The following is a 25,152-nucleotide window of genomic DNA, read 5'->3' as shown; positions in this document are numbered from 1 at the left end:
AGTAAAGGGTTTGTTGAAATCTCAGCTCAGTCTGGCACACTCATTTCTAGTTCAGACTTGCTGCTTAATGTGGAGAATTTCATTTCTTGCTTTCCTTCCTTTTTAACCAGTATAGTTTTACGAATTTATTTATTTTTTCCCTTTTTTTCCTTAGCAACGTGTGAGTGAGTGTCCTGCAGAAGTTAAAACCTTACATCCACAATATTAAAAAATTCTGAGAACACGTTAGACATACTGTTTATAAACGAAAGACCTGTGTGTGTGTGGAGCAGTCCGCTCTGATCACGCTCAACCACAGCCACTAGATGGCGCATGCATGCACGTTTACATTTTTTCGGCGCTTGCATGCACCTCACCTCTCACTACGAATCTAAAGTGGATTCTGCTATAAAGAAACTCACAGATATTTTCTGGTGGTTCTGTTTACCTTAACATTTTGGGAGTCTTATGTGTGTTTGAGCTGTTTTTTCCTATTTATTTGTCATGAATTGCCTTATTGCTTAGTTGATTGTGTATTTCACTGTGCTATGGACCTTACATTCATGTGATGGTTAATAATTGTTTATATTTTAACTGTAGGAGACATCCATTGGGCTCAAGAACTTTCACTACAAAACTTTGACCGTCTTTAACCTGACCTACCAAGTTCAAGTAGCTGCAGTTACCAAAGCAGGAAAAGGAATTTGGAGTGAACCTGTGCATGTTTTTGTCCCTGATTTTGGTACGTTTATTGAACAGGCAAACAAAATTTGCTAATTTTCTATTGAAAAAGAGATGACGCTATGATAATTTTCCTGGAAGAATGACCCAAATAAAAAAAAAAACTTTTTGTTTTTTGTTTATATGTTTTTATTAATTTAAAATAATGCTGATAAAATGTTGATTTACTTTCTGGCCTGAGCCCCTCTTAGTCTTGGCAAAGTCAAATCACATTACCATAACTGAGTATGACATTTGCAAATGCTAAAAACTGTTTTATTGCTAACAGCTTTGATATTGTTAGCTGTGTGGCACAGCAGGCATTGAGTACCCTCTGTGTAGTGTGCAATATCACAGATCAACTTCACTGACGTTGACCTCCATTCATAGTCTAAAGACAAGCTATTAGTGACTATAAATTGACTATATGTAAATTTGAGATGGTGTGTGGATATAAGTGTACCCAGCAAAAAACTGACACCCCTTGAAGAGCTTCTTCCTGGTGTAGCTCCTACCTTGTGCTGCTAGGATAAGCTTCAGGGATTTGGAATTTTGATATACTCCTCATGTCCACATGTGTCTCTCTGGATTCCAGTCAAAGGCATGGAAGTTGTGTTGATTAACTGTTGTATATTGGCCCAATAAAAAGGAGTGTGGTTGTGTGCCCTATAATGTCCAAGTGCCTGCTTTGCACCTTATACTGTTAATGTAAACTCTTAAGTTCTGTAGCCCTATAATGGATAAAGTAGAAAGTGAATGAATGGATCATTTGCTTACCTCTTCCATCTTTAACAAAAGTCATTAGCTATTTAGAAAATCATTCTGCACTGTCCTGTTATGATAACTTCTTTTCTCTGTTACGTTTAAACTTTAGGATTGGCTTTAGCTCCATCATCCTCTCCTTTCATCCCGAAGGCTGATCGTATCTTGTTGGGCATTGTATGTGGAGTCACGTTCATGATAATGGCCATTTGTGTGTTTGTGGCTGTCAAAAAAAGGATTCATGAAACTCGTTTCGGGTGAGTTGCATTCTTGTTTACGGAACCTGGGAATCAGTCACATTATTTAACTTTTTAAATAGCCAGTCCTATTGTGTGCCTGTTTGTAATGATTGCCTCACTGGGACTGGGATTGGCAAGTCAGAATTTTTTTCTTTTTAATTTTCTTCCTTTTTAGTCATTCCTGTCTCTTCAGGCCACTGTGTGTGTGTTTATATTTATTTATCTACCAATTTCTGTATGTATTTATTTATTTAAAGAGCTTCTGTATAAAGCCAAATTTCCCTCTGAGGACAAATAAAGTTAGTAGATGCTGTTGGTCCCTGCTTGTGTTGGATCCGAGGACACCACTTTTTCTTCTGCTTCTCTTTACCTCCATTTTTACTTCTAGAAAAGCAACACCGAACCTCACAAGCACAGCTTCTGGCACTCGCTCTCACACTATAAAGCACTCTTGCTAAGCATGTATTCCTTGAACTTTACCAACATTTCTCCTTCTGTTTGACACCCCACTTTCCACACCATATATATATATATATATATATATATATATATATATATATTAGGGCTGCACGATAACAGAAAAAATGATTATCACGATTATTTTGCTCAAACTTTTTATCACGATTAATAATGACGATTATTCCTTTGGTAATGAACTTTTATTCACTTGTGTATTCTTATTGCACTTTACAGCCACAAATAAAGAAAAATAAACAAACCGAACATGTTTAGAATGGAGAGTTTTTCTTAGCTGTGGTAAATAAATAAAATTAAACTGCCTCTTTTACATCAACTTGTAATAAAATCAAATAAGAATAAAAAATTTTTACAACATGTTACAGATTTTTGGCTAAGAACACAAGCCTGTCAACTTGATCGGGCTTTAGGGAAGACCGCAAGCAAGTAACTACATTTCCACAGGAACTAAAAGCCCCCTCTGAAGGAGAGCTTGTGGCTGGTATGCACAAGTATTTTTTTGCCACTTTTGAAAGCATTGGGTAGATCTTTTCATGTTCTTTCCACCATTTTAATGGGTCCCCCTCACTATCCAGGTAGCTTGACTGCAAGTAAGATTCCAGCTCACAGGCTACACTGGATTTCTGGTTGTTAGGTGGCAAGGTTTGTTCAGCAGTTTTAAAGTAGCTTCCTAAAGTCATCTTTTTCTTTGGGGCACATCCAGCTTCAGGATCCTCCTCGCTGGTCTCTTGTGCTGTTTCTTGGGGTGGCACCTAAACACAGAAAAAGGCATTTAGAACAAATTTAACTAATTGAGACTCAAAACACTAATATAGATCTCAGTGCAGCTCATTTTTATTACCATCATTGCCAAAGTCTGCATCTCAGCTTTGAGTCTGGATTGAATTGTTGTTTTGTTGTCCTCAGCCGTGTATCTCATCTTAAATCGTGGATCCACCGTAGATGCCATGTCCAATAGAGCTTGGATGTCTGGGTCACTGTATTTTTCGTTTAGGTACTCCAACATTTTAGACTTGATTGCTCTTGACAGGTCAGTATCATCATCCTTAACTTTCAAGATTGATGCGTTGAAAAGATGAAGAACTGGCTTAACAAATGACACGCTGACGTACTTCTCGCCAGACAGTGCATCTGTAAAATTAACTAGAGGGTGCAAGGATTTGTTGATTGCCTCTAGTACATCCATGTCCTGCCATGTTGGGATAAGATGACGAGACTTCTTGTCAGAGGACAGGAGATGTGCAATGGCCTTTTGCTGCTCGATGATTCTCTCTATCATGGCCTGACGTGATCCCCACCTTGTTGGACACTCTGTTTTCAGTGAGTGCTCTGGGAGTTTCATCTCCTTTTGTGCAGCTAAAAACTCTCTCTTACGCTTCCAGCTGTAAGAGAAGGAGCTCACCAACTTTTTACAGAGCCCCACAGCCCGGTCAATTCTTGGATCCTTCATGGCATTCTCTTCAGGAAATAAACATGATCAGAAAAAAAAAACAGTAAGACACAGGAAGACTCTTGTTGTTTATGCAACTTTTGATCAGAAATTAAAAAAAAAAAATTTATTTCACTAATTATATACACTTACATAAGACAATTATCAAATATTTATTAATAAATAATAAACACTCACTTATTCTAAACTCATCTGGGTTCACAAACATTAACATAATAGTTTTTGACTAATCAAATATTTTTTTAACTTTTAAATGTATCTAATTTGATAGATTAGCAGAATAAAAATGATGATTATTATACTGTAGACATATGACTCATTGTCATTATAATGTGTCATTATAATCAGGGGTGCACATAACTTTTTGAGTGTGTTCCTCAGGTGAGTAGCAGGAGCTGGTGTTTGGTACGCACTCCGCAGCGAGGTCTTAATAAGTGCAGATCGCTCCCTTAAGGTTTTGTGGTTTTTATCGTCATTGTGCAACTTGACGGAACACAAGGTTGCGTCTTGAGCGTAATATGCATTAAACAAATGTATTGCGTTTCATTAAAAATGGTATGAAAGAATCAGTTGTTCTTTTTTGATAAAACCGAAATAAAATAAAATAAAATGCTATTTGAGTACGTATCTAATATCACGTGAGTGCGTGGCGCTTAAATATCGTTTAATAAATAACGTCACTGACTAAAGACTGTTGGTGAAGAGCGCACTGTCATTTGGCCGTCTTAAAGTAGCCGAAAATGCGCACAGCTGCGCCTCATTTAAAAATTACCATTGCCACAAGCGGAAAACACGCAAAATTATTTTATTTCAAAACGAAACCACTTTGTATGGTGCTTTCCGCCGGTGCAGAATAGGGTCCTGAGTCGGAGGAATAAACACTTTTCAAACATAAACGCAGTACCTAAACCGAAAGGACATAAAACAAATGGTGAAGGTGAAATTTTAATCGCACGCTGTCAAAAAACGGTCACAGTCAAGAGCTCTTCTGTTTTGTAACAAAATGACGTTACGATTTCATCATTTTTGCCACACATGCGTACCTGTGTACCAGTTATGTGCACCCCTGATTATAATATCACTAAAACAACAACAACAATTAATATTTTTAAATTGTCAAATTGTTTCAATATATCTGGGAAAAAAACATACAACTTACCGATGGCTAAATGAAGTCTGTGACCAAAGCAGTGTAGCCTCGGCCAGTTATTCACAGATGCTGCCCTAATCATATTAGCTGCGTTGTCCGTTGTGATGCACACAAGTCTTTCTTCCACCAAGCCCCAAGCGGACATCGCTTCTTTGAGGCCCACTGCAATAAACTCCGCTGTATGGTCTTGTGGGAAAAACGAAGTTTGCAAAAGCTTGCTTTTCATCTCAAACTCGCTGTCAATAAAATGAACTGTCAAGCTCAAATATGGTTCCGCAGTTCTGCTTGACCATAAGTCGGTCGTTGCAGCAAAATATTCAAGGCTGAGCCTGAGAATTTCTCTTTCTATTTCTTTTCGGCATTTCGCATACAGCAAGGGCAGTGCAACATTGGAAAAATGGTTGCGTGAGGGAATGCTATATCTTTTATCAAGTGTTGCGATCATTTTTTTAAACCACTCACTGCTCACGGTGGTTATTGGACACATATCCTTGGCTATATGGTACGTGATCACCTCTGTTATTTCCCGGTGTCTTTGCGAGCTAGGCAGATATGGTATTGCGTTGAACAATGTCCCTGATATTGTTGTCTGTGTTGTAGATGGCTGGTAATTTTTTGTTGTTGCTGTTTGTGCCTTCAGTCGTTGAAATTCTTGATAGTGTACTTTGTGGTGGCTTTTAAGGTGGTTGATGAGGTTTGTTGTGTTACCTTGGGACGTTTGGACGGAACAGGAGCAAAGTTTGCACAAGACTCGTACCTGATCAACATCACATTCCTCGAAACCGAAATAGTTCCAGACAACTGAGTATGACCCCTTTTTAGGAACTAACGATCGCACATCTGCACCTTCCTCACGTTGCTCCGCCATCATATGTTTATTCTAACTGACTGTTATTGCTGCTATTGACTTCTACTGCTTCAGAAAGCGCTTGCAATCTAGACGCAGTAACATCATAGTGACGCAGTCCAATCCATAAACTCAGCCCATAAAAAACAGTTTGGTCTTTATACTGTAAAATCGTGACGATATTTATTAACTGATCGTGGGTCATAAATATCGTTATCATGAGAAAAAAAAGATTAATCGTGCAGCCCTAATATATATATTCACGGCATTCGTAGTCTGTGTCACTATCTGATTGTATGGGTGGTTACCTACCAGGTAACGCTTGTGGTTGGTCAGCAAGTCTGCTAACATCCGCCACGGTGCTCTCAGTTGTGAGAAGCAGATCATAGAATGGTTGAAACAACGTTAGGGGCATCGCCTCTGGCGCTGACGTCCAAGGTTTGATTCCCGAGAGGGAGTGCAGTAGAGTGTGTACGCCTGATGAGCCCAGAATTAGGGCGAAACACGTGTCGCGTACTCTTTGCATTATTTGACAGTAAACTATTTCAACCATATATATATATATATATATATATAGAGTTAGGTCCATAAATATTTGGACAGAGACAACTTTTTTCTAATTTTGGTTCTGTACATTACCACAATGAATTTTAAATGAAACAACTCAGATGCAGTTGAAGTGCAGACTTTCAGCTTTAATTCAGTGGGGTGAAAAAAACGATTGCATAAAAATGTGAGGCAACTAAAGCATTTTTTTTAACACAATCCCTTCATTTCAGGGGCTCAAAAGTAATTAGACAAATTAAATAACTGGAAATAAAATGTTCATTTCTAATACTTGGTTGAAAACCCTTTCCTGTAAATGACAGCCTGAAGTCTTGAACTCCTGGACATCACCAGATGTTGGGTTTCCTCCTTTTTAATGCAGTGCCAGGCCTTTACTGCAGCGGCTTTCAGTTGCTGTTTGTTTGTGGGCCTTTCTGTCTGAAGTTTAGTCTTCAACAAGTGAAATGCCTGCTCAATTGGGTTAAGATCAGGTGACTGACTTGGCCATTCAAGAATTTTCCACTTCTTTGCTTTAATAAACTCCTGGGTTGCTTTGACTGTATGTTTTGGGTCATTGTCCATCTGTATCATCAAACGCCGCCCAATCAATTTGACTGCATTTAGCTGGAATTGAGCAGACAGTATGTCTCTGAACACCTCAGAATTCATTCGACTGCTTCTGTCCTGTGTCACATCATCAATAAACACTAGTGTCCCAGTGCCACTGGCAGCCATGCACGCCCAAGCCATCACACTACCTCCACCGTGTTTTACAGATGATGTGGTATGCTTTGGATAATGAGCTGCTCCATGCCTTCTCTATACTTTTTTCTTGCCATCATTCTGGTTTAGGTTGATCTTGGTTTCATCTGTCCAAAAAATGTTTTTCCAGAACTGTGCTGGCTTTTTTATATGCTCTTTAGCAAAGTCCAATCTAGCCTTTCTATTCTTGAGGCTTATGAGTGGCTTGCACCTTGCAGTGCACCCTCTGTATTTACTTTCATGCAGTCTTCTCTTTATGGTAGACTTGGATATCGATACACTTACCCCCTGGAGAGTGTTGTTCACTTGGTTGGCTGTTGTGAAGGGGTTTCTCTTCACCATGGAAATGATTCTGCGATCATCCACCACTGTTGTCTTCCGTAGACGTCCAGGTCTGGTTGCATTGCTGAGTTCACCAGTGCTTGCTTTCTTTCTCAGGATGTACCAAACTTTAGATTTTGCCACTCGTAATATTGTAGCAATTTCTCGGATGGGTTTTTTCTGTTTTCGCAGCTTAAGGATGGCTTCTTTCACCTGCATGGAGAGCTCCTTTGACCACATGTTGTCTGTTCACAGCAAAATTTTCCACATGCAAGCACCACACCTCAAATCAACTCCAGGCCTTTTATCTGCTTAATTGATAATGACGTAACGACGGACTTGCCCACACCTGCCCATGAAATAGCCTTTGAGTCAATTGTCCAATTACTTTTGAGCCCCTGAAATGAAGGGATTGTGTTAAAAAAAATGCTTTAGTTGCCTCACATTTTTATGTAATCGTTTTGTTCACCCCACTGAATTAAAGATGAAAGTCTGCAATTCAACTGCATCTGAGTTGTTTCATTTAAAATCCATTGTTGTAATGTACAGAACCAAAATTAGAAAAAAGTTGTCTCTGTCCAAATATTTATGGACCTAATTGTATATATATATATATATAGTGGTTGGGCAGTGGATAAACAGACTGGAATCAGTCAGAATTTTGGGATGCCAGCCAGGCTGTCCATTTTATTCATCACCAGATGAAGTAAATAAAGCAAAAAAGGAAAAGAAAAGCATGCAAACCAAACCCAAAAACCCCCCACCCCCCACCACACACACACATACACAACGGGATTCCTCCTTCTTGGGAGTTAGTTTCATGCTCTGCAGTGTGACTTACTTGGGTCTTCCAGCAAAAAGACGTCTCTCATTAGGCTGAGCTTCATTTATGGGAAATGCCCGGGAGGGGCGGGTCTAAATGCCCTTATTGGGCAGTTTCTCGGAGCTGTGAGGGAAGAAGAGAAACAGGACAGAGTCAGCGTTAGTCCCCTATGTTGTCTCGGCGGGTTATTACCTACCATTCCGAAGCCTCTCATAGGAGTTTTCTGACGCCCATGCCTGACAATATTTATACAGGGTGAGTCAAAATTATATTAACACTAATGTTAGTGCTATGTATATAGTTACTGTATATACAATTTTTGTGGACAACTTATGTGCCACATATGATACATGTGTTGAACATGAGGGCGAACAGGTTGAGAAATTCCTGTAAATCATCTTGCACATATGAAGTAGGTTTTGTGAATAAATTATTACCGCCATTCAAGTGTTAACATAATTTTGACTCACCCTGTGTATATACAGTATATATATATATATTTAGGGTGCAAGACGGGGACTCGCACGTCACAGCACACACGCATGCACGAACACACACACACAAGCGCGCATGTGCACACACACATACACACACACACGACCGAGCGAGCACACACACACACACACACACATGCACGTGCGCACACACAGTCACAATGCTAATGCTGTAGTAAACAGTATACACTCGTATGGATGTTGACTATATGAGTGAGGCACGGCGACTCAGACGGAGAATAGGAGACGATTGCCCACAATCCCGCAGCGAGAGAGAGAGAAGAACCATCAGCTCAGTTGTGATCACATGACGATCAGCAGACAAAGCGTATACATACTACTCGTACTGCAAGACCTCGCTCATTTATTAAGTCAAAATTTATGAAAAATTTTTGCTCATCTTGCAAAACACTCGTAAACCAAGTTACTCGCAAACCAAGGTTCCACTGTATATATATATATATATATATATATATATATATATACACATATACACACACCCATATATATACTTTGTGTATGCTGCTGATGTTTTAACATTGTGTTAAAAAGAGAGAAAAAGAGAAGCCTCCATGTTTATGGCAAGCAAATCTAGGCAGCAGGAAATCCTTCTTCCTTCTCTTCATTGCAGGCAGGCTGCTTCCTCAATCAGAAATTTTATTACCGGACAAATACATACAACAAGTGTTCAAGTGACTCGTGTATTTTACCATACTGTTAATAAAGGCTGGCCATTTGCTACAATTACTGTGTGACATCTGTGTCTTGAGTGAGCTTGCCAAGTTTTTCAGCTGGTACTGAACAGTCTCATATGAACAGAAGCCTTTTCCCCAGATTCATGTGATATATTGTGAAAACAATCCTTGATGGGTTGATGCGCACATATTACCATCTTGTGAAAATTGTTGTTTAATCACCCTGTTTATCCTTAACTCCTTTTTAACGTACTATACTTTTAAGCTGTTTTGTTATACTTTGTAAGCTTTAGTCAAACAATAAATAATCAAGCTAACCAGCACATCTTTGGGGATGTGGGAGGAATACTAACACACACACTAGGAGGATGTGTAAACTCCGTAGGCTGGGGACAAGGGGAAGAAACCCTTGATCATGGATCTGTGCGGGAGCAGTGCTGTATAATCTAGTTATAATAATTATAATCTTGCAGTATACTCTGATTGACATGTCTGATAACATTGCCTGTTAGCAGCTAGGCATCTAATTTTTTTCTTTTCTATCATAGGCATGCATTTGATAAAGAAATGCAGCCCATTGTGCAATACAGACCAAACAGATCCTACGGGCGTCAAGATGATGAAATAACCTGTAAGTTTCCTTGTGTTATTTTTTTTTTTTATTGTGTATACTGTACATATATACTAGCCACTGACTGGTAATAGAATCATTTTAAAATGTTTGTTATTTCTTGCCCTATGTGTATATTTAGCACCTTTCCTCAGTATTCGTGTGTGTCTGAACCCTCCCTCTCTCAAGTGTGTTTCCATAATGCAGACTTTGTTGTTTCCAGGCGCCTTGCTGGCCTCCCTTTTACTTTTATGCTTCCCATCTTTGAAGGCGACTCTCTCAGCGTGCCTCCTGTGCCATTTGTCCTCATGTATCTCTCACTCACACTTCCTCTTTTGATCGTATCACCAAAGCAGAACTTACCAAACATACTAACATATGTAAATTTATTTCTAGATATTCATTTATGTACTTTTTTACATTTATTGTTACTTCTCTCTTATTCTCATTGAGCTCATCTCTCACACTCCAGGACAGAGAGTAAGGTAGGTGTCGGGAATGTTGTCATAAGGTTACTGTGGGTCATAATATTTGTCATACTTGCTTACTATTTGAAGGCTGTTACTTTCCCTTGCTATTCTTTGTATATTCATGTCTAAAATATAAAAATAAAGGAAAACAAATCATCAGAACTAGTCAAAAATAGAATTGTGGCTGAAATTAGCAGCTTAGGAATTCTTACTGAGGTATCTTCTTGTTTAAAAAAAATAGTTTTTCTCATAAGCATGGTGCATATCTCATTAATCTATCATATATCCTGTTTTTTCTTTCTGTAGTTAACATTTTGGGAATTAATGGAGATCTGCAGACCAAACTCTGGGATGTAATGACTGATAGAAAGCTGCTTTCAGTAGGAAAGGTCCTTGGAGAAGGTAAGACTGCATGCAATGGCCAAAGAGTGTCTAGATGGGGAGTTAAAGTCGTCCTCCAATTCAACAACAAGGTTTACGTCTCTTGATGCACCCAGCCTTCATTTCTGGCTATGCTGGATATTATATTACTGTAGCCAATGGTGGCAGCACGTGATATTTTTTGTTGTATTATTCATTGTTGATTCTTCAAGGCTGCCAAATGTTACAGAAGTGAATCCAATGAAATAAACAGTGTAACTCATAATTTTTGTAGGTGTACAAAAGATATGAGCCTCATAAACTCTATCTACCATATTTACTTAGCACATTTCACCTGCTTGGTCGTGGTGGCAATTGTCACAGAAAGTCAACTGAGCCGAAAATTATTTTAAATTCCCTGTCTCATGTTCCTCAGTTACAGAGCTTATTGGTTAGTTACCTTCTTCAATGTTATATATCCATCCATTTTCTGGAACAGCTATGCCCAGTTTAGGTTGGAGACAGGAACACACACATTAGACAACTCAAGTTATCTATCTATCTATCTATCTATCTATCTATCTATCTATCTATCTATCTATCTATCTATCTATCTATCTACAGGGCTTTGGAGGTAAATGTTCAAAAATAAAGGAAACATAAAAATAAACTCCTCCTGTCTACACCATCCACCTTTCTTGCTTCTTTCCAATGTCTTCCTCGTGCCAGCTGCACTCTTGTCATCTCTTTCTCCAACTATAAGTTCGACTCTCACATGGTCAGGAGGGTCTTTTGACACCGTGAAGCCAAACAACCACTGACAGAGTCTGAAATGAGTAGAGAACACCAATATGTCATCCTTTCCAAACTTCCCCAGCATTCCTTGTCCACCTAACAACTTGAAGCACTACCGGTTTGCCCCCCATCATCCCTCAGTGTCTGAAGCTTGCTTTGCTACATAGGAGTGATTTGTTGTGAGTCTCCATATACGGTATTTGAGCATACTGCCCACTATCACCACTATGGTAGCTGCCAGCTGGGCATCCTACAGCGCAACTCCTGTCCAGCACTGTACAAGCATCATTATAATTGCAGTCTTTGCCAAGGCTCCTTTTATGTGGAGATATGCAAAGCTAATAGAGAGAGATGTGAGCACACAGACTCAAGGCTGTCATGGCTGTCAAAGGTACATTGACTAAATAGTGACTGGGTGAATACTTCTGCGATCAATTATTTTGTGTTTTATACTTGCAATTAATTTAGATCTCTTTTCAGAAGTTTGTCTTGACTTTGACATTAATGAGTCTTTTTCTGTTGATCAGTGTCAAGACAGCCAACTTAAATCCACTATGATTAATTGCTATATAACAAGAAAGTGTGAAAACGTTCAAGGAGGGAGAATACTTTTTATAGGCCCTGTGTTTCATTTAGTATTTACACATGTGGTACCTGACCAGGACTGAATGTCTCTATCCTACAGAATCATGTGCCACCAGCATATTACACCAACCAGGATAAGATTTGTTTATGGCAAAAAGCCACTTCATACTTAGAGTGAGGCTGGGCAAGCACCACGGACTAAACAGGAAATGTTTTGGAGCACTGAAGTTTAAATTTTATTAAGTTGATTATTTGGGTTGCCTTAGAATGCAAATGCATGAGTATAGAAAGGTAGCCTGTGATAAACTGTGTGTGATACATGATGTAAATACTGTGTTGCATTAATTCCATTAAATATTCCTTTTCATTAGGTGAGTTTGGCTCTGTATTTGAAGGTCACCTGAAGCAGCCAGATGGAAGCAGCCAGAAGGTCGCAGTAAAAACTATGAAAAGTAAGATGAAAGTTCTATTTGCCTTTGCCTCTGAAGTGTTTGGCAGCACTTTTCTTGATAAATAACCTACGACTCTAACACCTGCTGAAGCCATGAGATACCAGACCTTATCCAGGAAGTTCATGATTCATGTCAGGCAACAAGGTTGGACAAGGCACCACTCTGTCATAGGACACACTCACATACAGCCGCACTCTCACTGTCAAAGTCACAAAGGGGCCAGTAGGGGATCACCAGTTTGCCTAAATTGAATGTCTTTGGGAATTTGGGACAGAAACCGTAGCACCCAGAAGAAAACCCACACAAACTTGGGTAGAGCATGCCAGGTTCCCAAAGACAACACCCAGGTTCAGAATTTGAGCCTAACTCTCTGCACCACTATGCTGCCCCTTTTGATGATAAGCTGTTATAACCTTAATGATATAAAGTTATGAGATATGAGAGTTATGTTATAAGTAAAGTTATGAGTTATGGGATATGAAAAGTTAAACTGGAAATGTAATATGCCAAAATGTGCTGATTTTAATATATTTCATGGATTAAAAAAGATCAGAAGCAAATAAAAGAAATGTTTTGTTTTTAGATTTCTTGATCTTGGAATATGATGTCATATGTTTGTTCAAATTCACTTAGACCAATACAAAATCAACCGAAGGAAGTGATCAGCCATTAATGAGATGCCAGTTCATCACAGAGCACACTCACACACACCCACGTTCACCCTTGCTGGGACAATTTAGTATTACAGGATCTTGGGGTATAAGAGAGAAGTGAAGTAACTGGAGGAGACTCACACAGACACACAAGGAACATCCGAACTCTACACAATGATTGTGAAGAAGATACTAGCGATTACACATTCATGCCATCATTATACAGATGTCCTACAATAATATGATTCCCCGTCTAGGACTTGTATTTTTATCTTGAGTTCAGTGCTACTGGCATATACTGCAGCTCCACTGTGACTCTGACACATATATTATCCTGTGATGGAATTTGTCACCTTTGGTAATTTCTGCATGTTGCCAAAGTTAGACTCCAATAATCTTAAATTTGGATTCCACTTCCATCCATCCAACATTAAAACCTAACATAAAATCCTTAAACATACTCCAGTACATGGCCACAGAGGGCTAGGTCCTTATGAAAGCAGGAACCAGCCCTAGACTGGAGACTAGTTCATCTCCAGGCCCATTCAAGCACCAGAGCAAAACAGAGTTTGATAGCATAACATCCACATCTTTAGAACGCGATGGAAAAAACTAGAGAAAAGCTTAACAGAGACATGGGAAGAACATATAAACTAAACACAGCCAGTAACCAGGTACCATGGATTCAGAAAGTATTCGGACCACCTTACCAATGCCCCAGTCTGAAGTTGTGTGCACTCTGGAGCAGGTTTTTTTCAAGGACGTCTCCATATTTGGCTGCATTCATCTTTCCCTCAATTCTGAGAAGTCTCCCTCTCTCTGAGAAGCACCTCTATAGTATGCCACCTCCATGCTTCAACAAAAAGCTGGTATTAGGCAGGTAATGAGCAGTGTCTGGCATTTCCCAGACATATTGCTTTAGCCAAAGAGTTCTGTTTTTGTCTAATCAGACCAGAGAATCTTGTTCCTCATGCTCTATGATAAGAGTCTTTTAAACAGCCTGTTATAGACATTTTACTCAAGAGTGGTTTCCATCTGGCCACTCTACCATAAACTCCTGATTAATGTAGTGCTGCTAAGATGGTTGTCCTCCCAACAGGTTCTCTGATCTCAGTAGAGGACTTCTGAAGTTCTGTTGGAGTGACCATTGTGTTCTTGGTCACCTCGTCAACCAAAGCCCCTCTTGACCCTTTTTACTCAGTGTAGCAGGATGGCAAAGTCTAGGAATAGTACTAGTTGTCCCAAATTTCTTCCATTTCACACCTATTGAGGCCACTGTGCTCCTGTGAAAACTTGAAGCTTTCAGAACGGTTTTGTCCTCTTGCTAGGGTCTATGCCTCACCATAATTTGATTGCAGAAGTCTACAGAGAGTTCTTTGGACTTCATGGATTGGTTTTTGTCCAATGCTACTGAATTATAGGACCTTATATACTCAGGTGCGTGCCTTTCTGAACAAGTCCATTCAATTCAGTGTGCCACACATGGGCTTCAATCAAGTTCTAAACACATCTGGAGAAGAATGAAAGCAAACAGGACGCACAGTTTGTAGTGCCACAGCAAAGGGTCTGAATACTTACAGAATGAGGGATCTCAGATTTTGATTTTTAATATCTTTGCAAATGTTTCTAAAAACGTCCTTTACGTTTTTCACTATAGACTACTGAGTGTAGATTCATGGGCAGCAATGGCAATTTTTTTCCATTTAAACTTAAATTTACAACATAATAAAGTGTGCACATAGTGAAGGGGTCTGAAAACTTTCTGAATCCACTGCGGGATGGCTCCATAAGCACTATGGCACAATAAAACAGGACTTTCCAACTTGACTTGTTGACATCATGAGCGGAGTGGTTGCTCCAAGGCTAGAGATCTGCACCCAGCAATCGGAAGGTTGCCTTTTCGACTCCCGTAAGTGCCAGAAGTGCCTCTGCTCCATTTGGCCCTTAAGCTGTAATTGGTCCATCTTGGTATGATGTTAACTAGCATCCAGCCCCACAAGCAGATCCTCCAAGTTACAGGGAAAACTTGGGGGTTTGTGGCAGGATTGGCACTCCAGTCACTGTAAAAACAGTGGTGCTGGGGTGTCACCCGCAGCACTCGGGTCCCATTCCATTAGGTGTGGTGGGTGCAGCAATGTGCTATCAGTGCACACTCCCAACCTTGTTGACATATCAAACATACCTAGTCATCTTTTTCCATTTAATGATCTGTAGTAAAAAGAGATGTACATATTATGTTCTGCCAAACAGCTGTTACTCTTTACCCATTGATTATAGAAACATCTCAGCCATCTATGTGAGGTTATGCGTGTTGAAAAATATCTGCTAATGAAAGCTGGAATATCTAAATACTTGATAGCAGATACACTTGTATTGTCACTCCTCTATACTGTTCTATTCCATACTTCATTTTTCAAAATACTGCTGCTGATTTTTTTATAAGTAAAAGTTAATCCTACAGGACAGCAGACTCTTAATCATGTGTGCATTTGTTGTGTTTTAGTGGACAACTTCTCTCAAAGAGAGATCGAGGAGTTTCTCAGTGAAGCGGCTTGTATGAAAGATTTCTGCCACCCAAATGTCATCCGACTGCTAGGTAAGGACCATAAATGTCCATGCCAGTCACGGTGAATGTGACATGTTGACATAACACCAGCATTCATAGAAAAGAACAAAAAACGTTCAGTAATTTTTGAATTGTGTACTCCCACCACTTCTCTACCAGCATTTTTTCCACCAGTATAAGGTTTCTCATTTTTCTAATTCATGGGCTTCTATCCGTTTGAGAACTCTATTGCCGAGGACACAACTTCATCTTGGTGGTGATGTTCACTGAATGTGATTAGGAGATGTATTGGAAACTTTTGGGGGTGCCTCTGCCTGTATTAATGCAATATTAATATGTGTAGGCCTTTCCTGACCTTGAGATCTCCATCATCCATTTAACACTCACGCTCATACAATGGTTTATTTCCTTTTATTTTTATAGGAGTTTGCTTAGAAATAAATTCCCACGAACGTTTTCCAAAACCTATGGTGATTCTTCCTTTCATGAAATATGGTGATTTGCACAGCTTCCTGCTTCGCTCCCGACTTGGAGAAAGACCACAGGTATTTCAAAGATGGAAAACCACTTCACTAATTTATTTTTTTTTCTTTTCATAATGTTGGTCCAAGGTAAACTCAGTTAAATGCACATTACACAGTAGACTTCCTTCACTCTTTATAGAGGTGGTCTTCCCACATGCGTCACTTTGAAACAGTCCACTGTCTCTCATGTGAGGCTGTGAGTTCTCAGCTAAATGTCTGAAAACCGCTTAGCACTGCTGCCTTGTCTCCAGTCCAACCACCTCCTGAAATCCGTCTTTCATAAATGCAGTCAATAGCTTTTTATTTAAGCTCTCTTAAGTCTTTTCTCTTGGAGTCATGGTTAAATGTGAATCCCACCACAAAAAAGTAGAACGAGTTTGAAATGTTCGGAATCATGAAGGGAATTAATAGAATAGATGCCAGCTGTTAGTTTAAAATGAGCTTCTCTACATGAGCTTGTGGACACATGTGGGAGCTGGTTATGCGTAGATTTCAAATAAATATTAAGCAAAATGACACCTTTTATTGCCTAACTGGAAAGATTACAATACGCAAGCTTTTGAGGCAACTCAGGCCCCTTCTTCAGGCAAGGTGTAGAATTCCCTGTGTTTATATAGACACCAGGACAGATACAGCACTGGAAAACCTTTAAGTGAGACATCTAAGATGTAAAAAATTAATAGACCTCTCCAGGCTCAGATTCATTTAGCAAGAGAGGAGAACAATGTATAGTCAAGATCTTTTGATAAGATGACCATCCAACAAAGTCTTTAAAAGTTTCTGATGAGTTTTTCCATACAATGTGGATCTGTGGTCAGGTTGTCTGGGTCAGTCCGAGAGATGCAAACAATCCTCATTTATGGCCATAAAACTCTTGTCTCTATTTAAACCATGTTGTATTTCTGTATTACATCTTGCCTGAAGAAGGGGCCTGAGTTGCCTCGAAAGCTTGCATATTGTAATCTTTATAGTTAGCCAATAAAAGGTGACGTTTTGCTTGACTTCTCACTACATCCATAATGGCTAACATGGTACAACACCCTAGTACTAAACAAATATTAGAAAGTGTTTCTTTAGACTGAAAACCTCCAATATGTGGATTAATTCCCCAAGGTAGTGTGGTGGATGGGGGTATTCTGGGTACCTTCAAAACTTAGCTTGACATTTTGCTAAAGTTAGGTGATGTCATGATCTAAACAAGTTTTATATTTTTCACCCTTTTCCTTGGCCCCTGAAAATAATAGAGATGACTATCTGGGGATGTTAGAGTTCAAGGAATTAAACTGACCTGATCATTTTTTTTATTTAGAATGTTTTTGAAGAAGTTATTTTTGAAATACTACGGGCTTTGCCCCTGGCTCGCTTCGCTCACCCACCTCCCCTCCCGGGGTGCGCAATGCTACAGCCACTTCGTATCTCTGCCGCTCACGTTGTGAAGGGTGGGGCTGAACGCATGCTAAGAAGATGCGGTCGGATCAGCTTCTGTCTTTCTGCTGCTGCTACCAAGCTGCATGCTCTGTTTGTCGCACTGCGCGTCGATCATTTAAAAGCCTGTACATCAGCTGTCCTTTTGACTCACTGCCTTGTCTCGCATGGCGTTAAAGTGTCTATCAAGGGACGGTAAAGTGTCTCCGAGAAAATCACGTATCGTCTCCTTCCAAGATTTTTTTTTATAATAGAGAGACAACTTCCAATTGCACCATTTTGCTTATATTGTCAGCAGCACCATTATTTTCTGTTTGCGGTGCAGAATTGCCAGGCTGTTGCTAGACAGGACAATCGGAAGTGTGTGACACATGGCATCTTTACCATCACGGCACAAAGGTCTGCGTCATACACTTCCTAACTGTCCAAGACTGTAGATGAATCAAGACAAACAAAATGGCACCTTACATTAATACTCTTAAAGATATCTCTGGTTGCAAATTCTTTTTTGTCCTTTTCTGTTCTTTGATTTTGATTTGTGTTTTGGCTTAGGCAATGTGAAATATTTTGGGTACCGACTCTCTTTCTCTACCTTTCTCATTCTACAGTTTTGTCTTCTGTCCTGACCTTTGTTAATTTAATTTAGGAGCCTTTGTTTAATTAACTGCTGCCCTCCTGGTTATGACTTTGGCGTGTTCGCACAATCATGATCTTCTGATTCAACCTTACTTTAAACTGCTGCTGCCTTGTTCTGTCAGTGCAGGTGAAAAGGAATTAATTAGCCATGTTGGGCTGAACGGAATATTCTCGTCAGAACTGTTCTTGTGTGTTTATGTATGTTTTATTGATATTATTTACTTCAAACAGCCCAAATTAGTGATGCAAAAGCTTTTCAACCCTTATGCTGAGAAAGAAATAATAATGATAATATTATTATTATTACAATTTATTTGGCTGAAACTTTTATCCAGAAGTGACTTACTACATCTGAAAGATACAATTGTTTACATTTCTTTTAGTTTTCCAATTGGAGCCCAAGCAGGTGATTTCACTTGCTCGTGGTCACACAGTGTCAGTAATAGGATATGAACCCACACCTTCAGGGTCTGAAGTCATCCCTTTTACGCTAACTTCTTCATTGATTTTTATGTAAACTCTGGAAGCTCCTTTCTCTTGCTCTCCCCCCCCAAATACAGCTGCCCCACCAGCACAGTCTCTTCCGCTCCTATGTGTGCACTTCTGTCTGTCTGTGCAGTCATTAAGCAAACCTGAGCCCTTCTAAGAGGTGTGTGCTTCCCTAACATACAGTGGATAGCTAATATCTTAAAATTTAATTACATGACATCACTATATATATATATATATATATATATATATAAATATTTTGTGGCAGATGGCTTGGCTCTTGTCCAGCCGGGACACCTATATAATGGAAGGAATGAACTCAGGACATTATCTTCCCCGGGACACTAGAGGGCAGACCCCCAGGTGGCTGTGGTGCCACAGATTCCCGCAGGGCATGCTGGGATTTATAGTTCATCATGGGGAGCTGCAGAGGCCTGTGACGTAGGGTTTCCACCACACCTGGGAATACTTCCGGAACATGCCACTGGGCCACCTGGAGTGCTCCCAGGTGCAGCTTAAAAGGAGCCAGCTGCCTCTACTCTGAGAGCCAGGGACAGGAGGGAGAGAGATGAAGCTTGCCAGAGAAGGAATGGAGGCGGAAGGAGAAAGAGAAAAAAAAGAAAAGGCATTGCATGCTGTTTATTGTGCTGTGCTCATATTAACTGTGCTGAGGTGGAGGGGAACGAAAGGAAGATGCTTCCCACAGCTACATAAAATGTGTGTCGTGCTGGACTTGTGCATTGTGTCTGTTGTGTCGGGTGTCTGGTTAGCTGCTGCACCCCCTACTGGCCACAATATATGTATATATAAATCCTTCTGACCACACTGTGATGTTCCTGTACAGTATATGTATTGCAAGAGTTTTTGATGTCTGCCCCACGTATACCGTTGGACCTGCAATACGTGGTATGGTATAAACCGAATTCCGTGTCCCTGCTGCTGATTTCTTGCTTTTATCATTAAGAAGGACTGTGCACAGTGTGTTAGAAGACTTGTGCGCTACTTTGATGCCTGCTCTGGACAGGATACATGCTGCACCTTCTGATTCCCTGTGATGATAAGGAAGTGTGTGCCAGGTGGGATGGGGGGGTCAGGTTGGAGTCAATTGTTTGCTGGTGTCTCTGGTGTCTCCTATGTAAGCACTGCCTGATGAATGTCTTTGGGTAGCCATTTGAACAGTTGGAAAAGATAGTACCTTTCGTTCTTTTTAGTCTCTTTAGTATTACAATGGTAAAGTATAAAAATATTACTGTCAAAGCTTCAGAGATAGAAGCATGTACTCATATATGGAATTATTTTCTTAACTTCATGCAAAGTACTTTGAGCTACATATCTTGTATGAAAACAAACGTTGTTGTCATACATGCTTTTGTTGCCATGTCATGTTAATGTGTTCATAGGTGTGAAATCCTTGTTATAAAATTCTGTTTTGCTTTGTTGCAGTACTTACCACTCCAGACGCTGCTGAAGTTTATGATAGACATTGCTTTGGGAATGGAATACCTAAGCAGCAAGAATTTTCTGCACCGAGATTTAGCAGCAAGAAACTGCATGTGAGTTTAAATTATTCTGAAATTTTCTGAAAGTTAGCTTGGGGAGCAAAGAGCCTACGAACATCGCATTGCCATTGTTTTGCTAAGCTGATGTCACATTACGTGACTTTTAATTGGAGAGTACGTCAGACTTGCCAACTGCAGTTGCTCATCTCATTGCCGGAACATTTTAGTTTACATGCCTGAAAATCACTTGGCACATCAAATTTACCGACTGCATGACGACTTTCCAGCACGGTCATGTGAACCTCTTTTTCTGACAGCCAATATTGTGCTGTCCGACGGAGCCGGTACTGTATAAATGGTTATCAGATACAGCGATCTCAACTGCAATCAATCTCATCCCCTTTTTCTTTTTTTCCATTCTGCCATGGTATGTAAAACACAAAACATCAGACAGATGTCTGTGAGGTCCAGAACTCCTGTGAGAAGCAGCCCGGACACAGACAGACAGACATCGTTATATCACCCAACACACGTTTATTATGTACAATATTTACAATATTAAATGCACAAAGCCAGTGCCTCCAGCACCAATCTCCCAAAGTCTAGGCCTCTCTCTACAGTGCCTGCTTCCTTCAGGCCGCCTCCACTCCTCTCCAACACGACTCTTGTCCACTTCCACCCGACTCCAGTCATCGTTTGTAGGGATGCAGCCCCTTTTATATACGCCAGGATGGGCTCCTGGTGCCTCCAAACACTCCTCCATGGACACTCCCCTGTGTGGCGGAAGTGCCGGCTGTGCTCCCAGAAGCCCTCCGGGTGTGCCCAGTCTTCTTCCCCCCAGCACTTCCGGGTGTGGCGGAAGTGCTGAGGTCCAGGGTTCTCCAGGCACTGGGGCGCCCCCTGGTGGTGACCACGGGCCCCTACAGGGTTGAGCTTCCCAGCTCTGTACCCGTGGCCTCCAATGGAACCAGGGCAGTCGCCCCCTCGTGGTCCGGAGGAGGCATGAGCCCTCCTCCTGTCCTCCTGGGCGTCCCGGCTGGGTGCCATCCCCAGCCGCGTGCCACACTCCTTATCGCTGCATTGCACTTCCACATGAGCATTCATTGATTGTCCAGTCTCATGCACATGGAGCCTGCCCATATGACTAAGATTTTATCGAAGCGAGTCGCGGTCTAGTCACTTGGTACGTCAGACTACGCAACTGGCCTTCATGGGGTTGCACCACCAGCTACCTACAACTTTCTAAAGTTATGCAAGTGAAGGCTACGACTGAAAAAATGCTGCATAAGTCAAGTAATGTAACATGACCTTTAGACAGTTCAAAAAAAGCCCTGACACTGCAGTGTCATATTTGAAACTTTTTTGTTCTATCTAAAGCAGGGGTGTCCAACTCTGGTCCTGGTGTGCCACAGTGGCTGCAGGTTTTCATTCTAACCATCTTCCTAATTAGTGAGCGGTTTTGCTGCTGATTAACTTGTTTTGCTTTAGTTTTAACTGATTTTGACTCAGACACCTTTTTTTTTCCCTTAATGAGCAGCTAAACAATAATGACACACAAAACAAGCCGCCACATGACCAGCTAACCTGAAAATAAAGAATGGTGAAGGTCTCGGTCATATTGGTCTACTCAGGTCACTGAAACATCTTGATGGTGGTCTTAGAAAAAACAGAAAACCAACAGTCTGCTGTGGCAGAATGAGTATAGCAACAAGTCGTGATATTCAATTAACAGCAAGAATTGGCTTCTCATTAAGAAACTGGCTGGAGTGAAATTGGCTGGAGTTTGATGTTCCTATTTAGCTGGTTATCTGTTGGCTCATTTCATATCTCACTTCTGTTTGGCTGCCATTTAGTGAAGAAACGGATCAATTCAGAGGACTGAATCCTTAAAAACAGGGCTATTAAAATGAAGGGAAATGTAGTTAATTGGCAGTGAAAACAGCTCTCTGATTAGGAAAAGGGTTGGAATGAAAACGTGCAGCCACTGTGGCATTCCAGGACCAGAGTTGGACGCCCATGATCTGAAGTATTGGTAGGCACTGAAATTTGTTTTTATTTCTTGTAAAAAAGAACCTTGAGAGATTCAAAGTATGTAATTATTTGACTATGAAGTAATGATATGTTTTGAGGGGAACCTTAAGAAACAACACGGGAATACAGATTTAAAGTCTAATAATACATCGCATCTCACTGAGTCAGGAATGGCTACCATAATTAGGTTAATGTCACCGGAGATTAGACACAGACCTCCAGTCAAGAGATCAGGTGTGTAATGGGCCTGGTATGGATACTTCAGACTAATTTACAGACTGTTTTGTTTGTTTCAGCTCCCATACATAAGGTGGCAGTTTAGTTCAGAGTGCAAACATCTTCCTAGAAAATAACCCTTGGCATTGATAGTCCACTTATAGTTGTCTTGGTATGAGTGAGTATCAGTATGTGTATGAGAGGGAACGGCAGCCTGTTCATTCAAACTACCTCAGCCGCTGTCATTTTCAACTGGAATAAGAAGACTTGAAACGAGTAAATGAATTGGGCAAATGTATCCACAAAAGGTTTCTGTCTGCAAAATGTCTCCTTGCAGTATGTGTGCAGCAAAAACACCAGCGGCCCAGTAGTTAGTATATCTGCCTTGCATCTCCAGAGACATGGGCTTAGTTCCTGACCTGGTCATCATCTTTGTGGAGTTTGCATGCTTTTCCTATGCCATTGGGATGGTGCGCCATAACCTCATCTAACCACAAGGATCTGAGTTCAACTCCTAATCCATTCATTGCTTGTTTGAAACTGGTATCTTCTCTTTGCATCCAAATGTGTTTTTCTTCGAATCCTCTGATTTTATTCCCACCTACCAAGGACACACACATTAGGTTCATTCTGTGCACTTGAGTGTCCCCTGTGGTTGGACTAGCCTCCTGTCCAAGGTTGCTTTCTGTCTGGCAGCTGATGCCTCCAAGATTGCTGAACTGAATTAACTGGAATGAGATAATGAACAAGAAATGCATGCTTCTACTCAGGGGACACTAAGTATTCCTCAGCTCCAAGAACTTGAGTTTGATTCTCAATCTGGTTGTAGTCCATGTGGTTTGCACATTACCCCTACATCCATTTGAAAAATGTGGTTTCAAAAGATGGATGAGAAAGTGCTTCTACACAAATGACTATTCAGTAAGACATATCTGATGTCTTTTTGCACAGGTTGCGGGATGACATGACTGTCTGCGTTGCAGACTTTGGCCTGTCAAAGAAGATTTACAGTGGAGACTATTATAGACAAGGGAGAATTGCAAAGATGCCTGTGAAGTGGATTGCTATTGAGAGTCTCGCAGATCGAGTCTTCACCACCAAAAGTGATGTGGTATGAGTTTCTTTTTAGCTTTTTAGCAATTCTCAGATAATGTTGTCAGGTGACTGTTACAGTGTGATGCATATAATCTAATGGTTTCTCCCCCCCTCTTCACCTTAATGTTCTCAGTGGGCTTTTGGAGTGGCTATGTGGGAGATTGCCACACGTGGCATGACCCCATATCCTGGAGTTCAGAACCACGAAATCTATGATTATCTTCTTCAAGGGAACAGGCTAAAACAGCCAGCAGACTGTCTGGATGAACTGTGAGTATCCGTTGGCTATGCCAGCCTTACCAATGTATGTGCCATGAAGCAGTCACTCTTTTTTCTAATGCTTCCTCAATACAATTTGGTGTATAAAAACTAAAAAACAGCTGTCTTGGCACTGCCACATACAGAGAGAGACTGAGAGAGTTTATAACTGGCAAGTAACTGGCAGGGGCATGGGCACCACCAGGTTAACAACAGGCAGGATGAGGTCCCACAAATAACCTTCAAAATAAGAGGGAAATCCATACTGTTAACTGACGAGGTCTTTCGTATGGTTTGTTTGCAAGTACAGGTATAGCTAGCAGATGGCACATCCTGTATTTGTGACACTTTTCACAGAAGAGTGTTAAGCAAGAGTAAGAGTTACAGTCTGGGCAGAAGTATGCAATCCTCTCACAGGACAGTAGAGGGAAGGAAGTCCAGCAACAGCCACAGGAAGAGACATCTGCCACTCTAGTCAGAAATACAGTGAGACTAGAAAGGGAATAAGACACACACCAACACCTCCTGACTATTATAGGGTGCTTGGTCCTAGGAACTAACCTAGGCTATACATTTAACACACCTGAAAGGTGGGGTCTTGAACCCCCATCTGCCCTTCTCTTTAAGGCCTACAGAAGACTCAGGGATACATAGATATGATGAACTGCAAGATGGAGTTCTAGCCTTGTGTTGCTGGAGAACATATAGGACCATCCCCAACCATGAAAGTGGTTCTGATTTGGCAAGAAAAGATCCAGCAACATTCTTTCAGCTTAAGGGTGTCTCAGGTACTTGAGGAAATCAGTGGAAATTAAGGGGAAGTCCATTTAAAACTGAAGCTAGGAAGCACTTCTTTACACAAAGATTTGTGGGAATCTGAACAAACTACCGAGACACGTAGTTGAAGTTGAAACCTCCACAACCTTTAAGAAGAATCTGGATGAGATATTGACACAGCTTAGCTTTTAGTTAAACAAATGGACTTGATGGATTAAATAGTCACCTCTCCTCTGTCACATTACTTATGTTCTTTTGACCCTGTGAAGGACGTTAATGCCCCCTCAAAGCCAAAGTACACATAAGTTTAATTAGGAAGGAAGTTGGTGGCAATCCCAGGCATCACTTGGGAAGACAGGATTCCACACACTAAAATTCTGGAACGCTGCTCATCAACTAGCATTGAGGCCATACTGCTCAACCATATCTTCTGCTGGACTGGGCAC

At 40.7% G+C, this 25,152-nt stretch overlaps 2 protein-coding genes across 3 annotated transcripts in view; one reads left to right on the top strand and one right to left on the bottom strand.

Moving 5' to 3' along the window:
* The window catches only part of mertka (c-mer proto-oncogene tyrosine kinase a), a 171,876-nt gene that overhangs the window by 89,906 nt on the left and 56,818 nt on the right, over nucleotides 1-25,152 (top strand). For both annotated transcript variants that reach the window (XR_007933607.1, XM_028820523.2), the window contains exons 9-18: nucleotides 580-721; nucleotides 1,574-1,718; nucleotides 9,814-9,896; nucleotides 10,652-10,747; nucleotides 12,457-12,537; nucleotides 15,694-15,786; nucleotides 16,180-16,301; nucleotides 20,274-20,383; nucleotides 23,528-23,687; nucleotides 23,805-23,941. Coding sequence is in view for 1 of the 2 variants with exons in the window: in XM_028820523.2 (XP_028676356.1) it covers nucleotides 580-721; nucleotides 1,574-1,718; nucleotides 9,814-9,896; nucleotides 10,652-10,747; nucleotides 12,457-12,537; nucleotides 15,694-15,786; nucleotides 16,180-16,301; nucleotides 20,274-20,383; nucleotides 23,528-23,687; nucleotides 23,805-23,941 (1,169 nt within the window). In the remaining variant the exon portion in view is untranslated. The remainder of the gene's footprint in view (nucleotides 1-579; nucleotides 722-1,573; nucleotides 1,719-9,813; nucleotides 9,897-10,651; nucleotides 10,748-12,456; nucleotides 12,538-15,693; nucleotides 15,787-16,179; nucleotides 16,302-20,273; nucleotides 20,384-23,527; nucleotides 23,688-23,804; nucleotides 23,942-25,152) is intronic.
* On the bottom strand, nucleotides 2,894-4,996 carry LOC127525986 (E3 SUMO-protein ligase ZBED1-like). The gene is made up of 2 exons (XM_051919648.1): nucleotides 4,787-4,996; nucleotides 2,894-3,635 (listed from the first exon to the last, which is right to left on the bottom strand). Exons 1-2 carry the CDS (start codon nucleotides 4,920-4,922, stop codon nucleotides 2,965-2,967), a joined length of 807 nt encoding a protein of 268 aa, XP_051775608.1. The 5' UTR covers nucleotides 4,923-4,996; the 3' UTR covers nucleotides 2,894-2,964.

Source organism: Erpetoichthys calabaricus, chromosome 15 (assembly GCF_900747795.2).
Source record: "Erpetoichthys calabaricus chromosome 15, fErpCal1.3, whole genome shotgun sequence".
NCBI lineage: Eukaryota > Metazoa > Chordata > Cladistia > Polypteriformes > Polypteridae > Erpetoichthys > Erpetoichthys calabaricus.
This window is presented reverse-complemented; position numbering and strand designations above follow the sequence as displayed.

Excerpts from the sequence above, each read along its gene's own strand:
- LOC127525986 (XM_051919648.1), bottom strand. The coding sequence starts at position 4,922 with ATGTCCGCTTGGGGCTTGGTGGAAGAAAGACTTGTGTGCATCACAACG. Across the intron at positions 3,636-4,786 it reads CAGACTTCATTTAGCCATCG|AGAATGCCATGAAGGATCCA; the intron begins GTAAGTTGTATG and ends TATTTCCTGAAG.